Genomic DNA, 3,023 nt, shown 5'->3' on the forward strand with positions numbered 1-3,023 from the left:
GACTCGCAAATCAATAGATGATGTCCGGTATCTACCCTTGCGCACGTTAGAATCAAGAGCAGCACGAGGAAGACCCGGTCTTCCGTCTTCTCCATAAGACGGAATTCATTTCCCATAAATAACTCCTCTCCCAAAGGAATGTTAGTTTCATTTTCTTTTCCACCGTTCGTTTTTTTTTTTTTTATAAATATTTTTATAAATTTCCATTAATATAAACAGATCCAAACTTAAAGGTTAAATTTATTTATAATTTTAAAAAATAAAAAATAAAATTAGTAAAGAAGGGCACTGGCCAGCATGGTAAATCTACCTACGGTCCTACAGTTACAGTTGGCGTAAATTAAACCGGTAAAATTAACGGAAATTAAATAAGATAATCCAAAATAAAAACATAAAAAAAAAAAATAGAGGTGATTTTTGACCACGTGTTTTTTACTTTTATCCTTCCTGATCCGTAGTTACAACAAACCCAGCAATTTTCTTGACTTGTATAAGCAATCCACGGATCTATTTATAGTAACTGTTGAATTTCCATTATACCCTTCTAGGCACTCACCAATGAGTAACAAATGGAAAACATTTCTCAAACACAAAAAAGGCATTTTTCTGGTTCAAGTCCAATTCATGTACCCAATGAGTCCTACCAATACCCATAAAGACAAAAAAATTAAAAGAAATAATGAGGGATAAAAAGGTCAGTTTGTCTTGTGAGGGTATTTTAGTAATTAAAAAATGGTAAAAATTGAAAATAAATGGAAAATAAAAACAGAACCAAGCAAGGCTTGCATGTTACATGTCTCTCTTTCCCCCTTCACACACACGGTTTATAGAGTTTTTATTTAATCAGTTATATAATATATTCTGCCGTTTTGCTAATATTTTCCTGAAATAGAAAAAAATTCTCTCTTTTTCCATTGATATAGTAATAATTTTTTTTCTTGGTTTTGTGTGTCCTTTTTGTAGGAGGAATGCTTGTTACCTACTCCTAAGTTTCCACTCTCTCTCGCTATACTTCTTAAGCTCTCTCTAGCTTTCATAGATAGAAGAAGAGGAGAAGAAAGAGAAGAAAGAGAAGAGAGAGAAAAATAGAGAAAAGGAGAGAGCAGAGCTCTTCTCTGTTTCTTATTTCATGGAGAAGCACAGTTGTAAGCTCTGTTTAAGGAGTTTCGCTAATGGTAGAGCTTTGGGTGGTCATATGAGGTCTCATATGGCCAACCTGTCGATACCTCCAAAGACTCAGCAAGTCCATCACCATCATCATCAACAACAACAACATCTCAGAGATGAAACTGAGTCGGCCTCTTCTGCATCGTCTTCATCGTCGTCATCTTCTGGTGAGGAAGAAGAAGAAGAAAAAGGTTTGTATTATGGGTTAAGAGAGAATCCAAAGAAGAGCTTCCGGTTGGTAGATCCTGAGTTTTCTTTTGCCGTGGATGCTGGGTCGGTTGTTCAGGACAGAGAAAGCGAGACAGAGGCATCTAAGAACCCTTCTAGGAGACGATCGAAGAGGAATCGTAAATCCAACTTCATCGGAGAGCAGAGAAATCTACAGCAGCTACAAACACCGGAGCCGAAGAAGCCCAAGTCTAGCAAACCCAGTAAGGCCGATTCGTTGCCGGAGCCGGAACCGGTGAGCTCTGTATCTGATACTACTCCAGAGGAAGATGTTGCGCTTTGTCTTATGATGCTATCGAGGGATATATGGATGAGAAAAGATGAGGAAGTTGAGGTGGAGGAGGAACAAGAAGAAGGTGAAGAAGAAGAAGCAGAGAAATCTATGGATGAGTCGGATGAGTCGGAAGAGCTCAAATTCCCAACTCGGACTCGCGGAAGGTACCAGTGCGGGACATGCAAGAAGGTGTTCAGGTCGTACCAAGCTTTGGGTGGGCACAGAGCAAGTCATAAGAAGATCAGGGGCTGTACCCCATCTTCATCCTATGCTGCTCGGACCCATGAAGCAGAGTCAGACCCAGGGAATGCAGGTACTTCAACTGTCGATCGGAAAATCCATGAATGCCCTGTTTGTTTCAGAGTTTTTGGGTCTGGTCAAGCTCTTGGTGGACACAAGAGATCCCACCTCTCTGGTTCAACTACAGCTACAAATACTACTAAATTTGCAGACAATTTGATAGATCTTAACCTCCCAGCTCCGATTGACGATGATGATATGAGCCAAGTTGAACTCTCCGCCGTCTCAGATGCAGAATTCGTTGATCCGACCAAATGAAGAATGGTGGTGATTGGATTCTGTGTATTGGATATGGGATTACAGTGGAAAAACTTCAAGCTCTGAACGCGATTATGAGGTAAAGGGAAATTCCAAACCTCGTGTCTTATCAATGCGATCTGTGATTATTTTTAGGTTAGTTGAGGAATTGGGTCAAAACTCAAATTGGGTCTCTGTATTTACAGATTTTTCTTTATATTTCTCTTCTCAAAATCCATGCTTTTTTTTTTCTTCCCTTCTATCAAACAGTCTTTCTTTTTCCTTTTTTCTTCTTTGCTGACTGTAATTCATTCCTTTAAATTTATTTTAAGTTCTGTTACTTTCTATAACAACTCGATTTTGTGCATTTGTGCATCCATTGTGCATCCATCAATGGATTCATTCATTCACTCATTCACTCACTTCATTTCTGTGTTTCGATTAAGAAAGAAATTTCTGGGTTTTTTGTGTATTGAGATTTGCAGACGATGAACTTGCGCTGAAACTGCAATTAGAGTTCGATTCTGGAAATCGGTTCCAGCTGTTCTAGCTAACTGTTTTCCGTTTTTTCTTGTGACTAAAATATTCTAAAATAAAGTTCTTCCAAATCAATTTTTTTTTGGTCTAAAGAAACTAAGTTCGACCTGTCACCTCTGCCTTCGTACAGTTGGGTGAAGAAGCTAATTCTCTCTTATCGGCTCGTTTCTTCCCTTTCTTTTCGTCTCTTTTGCCCTTCTGTTTTTTCCTGTCTTCCTCTGTTTCATAGCTTTACCAACAATTTGTCACTGTGTAACAGTGTAAGATCAGGCATGAGACA

General features: G+C 38.7%; 1 protein-coding gene across 1 annotated transcript; it reads left to right on the forward strand.

Annotated features, from left to right (window-relative positions):
• Nucleotides 1-988: 988 nt before the first annotated feature.
• LOC122086068 (zinc finger protein ZAT9-like) lies at nt 989-2,573 on the forward strand. Its single transcript, XM_042654764.1, has one exon. It carries the CDS (start codon nt 1,130-1,132, stop codon nt 2,225-2,227), a length of 1,098 nt encoding a protein of 365 aa, XP_042510698.1. The 5' UTR covers nt 989-1,129; the 3' UTR covers nt 2,228-2,573.
• Nucleotides 2,574-3,023: the final 450 nt, after the last annotated feature.

Source organism: Macadamia integrifolia, chromosome 8 (genome assembly GCF_013358625.1).
Source record: "Macadamia integrifolia cultivar HAES 741 chromosome 8, SCU_Mint_v3, whole genome shotgun sequence".
Classification (NCBI taxonomy): domain Eukaryota; kingdom Viridiplantae; phylum Streptophyta; class Magnoliopsida; order Proteales; family Proteaceae; genus Macadamia; species Macadamia integrifolia.